Raw genomic sequence first — 770 nt, 5'->3', positions numbered from 1 at the left:
GTATTTATATATATAATTTTAATTTTAAAATATAAAATATATCAATATTTAGTAAACTTTATTTTAATATATTTTTTACTCATAACTAAAATGGATTCATCACTAATTTATGATTATCACATATCAATAATAGGTCAGTCCATAATTATCACATACATTAGCCTCTATTAACAATATTAATTCTCAAAAATATAATTAAAATATATTTAAAATATTAAAAATAAAAATAAAATAAATTAAAATCGATAATATTTTTAAAATTTTTCAAAAAGACAACAAACAAGACGTATTCTTTACTCCAAAATCAATTAAAAAATTATTATTATTGACTTACATGGCTTTGGAAGAGAGTCCTCCAAGTCATTTCTGACCCTTCTTTCTACAGTAACATCTGCATAATATGCCTCAGTTACGAGTGACTCCTTCTCAAACTCTGCAGCCATTTGCGTTTCAAAGACTAGTAATCTTCCAAGTTCTCTTCTCCACCCAACTTGTACAACTACACATACTTATATTATTTGAGAAATTAAAGAGGAGTAACAAGTGCAATTGAAGTTTGATACATGGAGAAAGTAGCAAGAGCCAGCAAATATTGCACGTGTCATGCATGCACCGTTTAGGAACATGACGATACATCTAATTGCTTATCGGTGGCATCTCCTCTGCATTCTGCACAATATTATTCTTCTCGCGCTTCTATACCACCGATATTTTGGTGTCTTCTATACCACGGATTCTTAACTACCGTATATAAAATACTGATACTTTAT

General features: G+C 28.6%; 1 protein-coding gene across 1 annotated transcript in view; it reads right to left on the bottom strand.

The window, feature by feature from the left end:
• Window positions 1-477, bottom strand: part of LOC107619409 (peroxygenase) — a gene marked incomplete at its 5' end in the record, with an annotated part of 4,036 nt that extends 3,559 nt beyond the window's left edge. Inside the window, 1 exon segment of the mRNA XM_016321694.2 lies at window positions 335-477. Coding sequence (XP_016177180.1) covers window positions 335-477 — 143 coding nt within the window.

Source organism: Arachis ipaensis, chromosome B09 (genome assembly GCF_000816755.2).
Source record: "Arachis ipaensis cultivar K30076 chromosome B09, Araip1.1, whole genome shotgun sequence".
NCBI lineage: Eukaryota > Viridiplantae > Streptophyta > Magnoliopsida > Fabales > Fabaceae > Arachis > Arachis ipaensis.
Note: the sequence above shows the minus strand (reverse complement) of the source record. Positions and strands in the feature narration are given on the sequence as shown.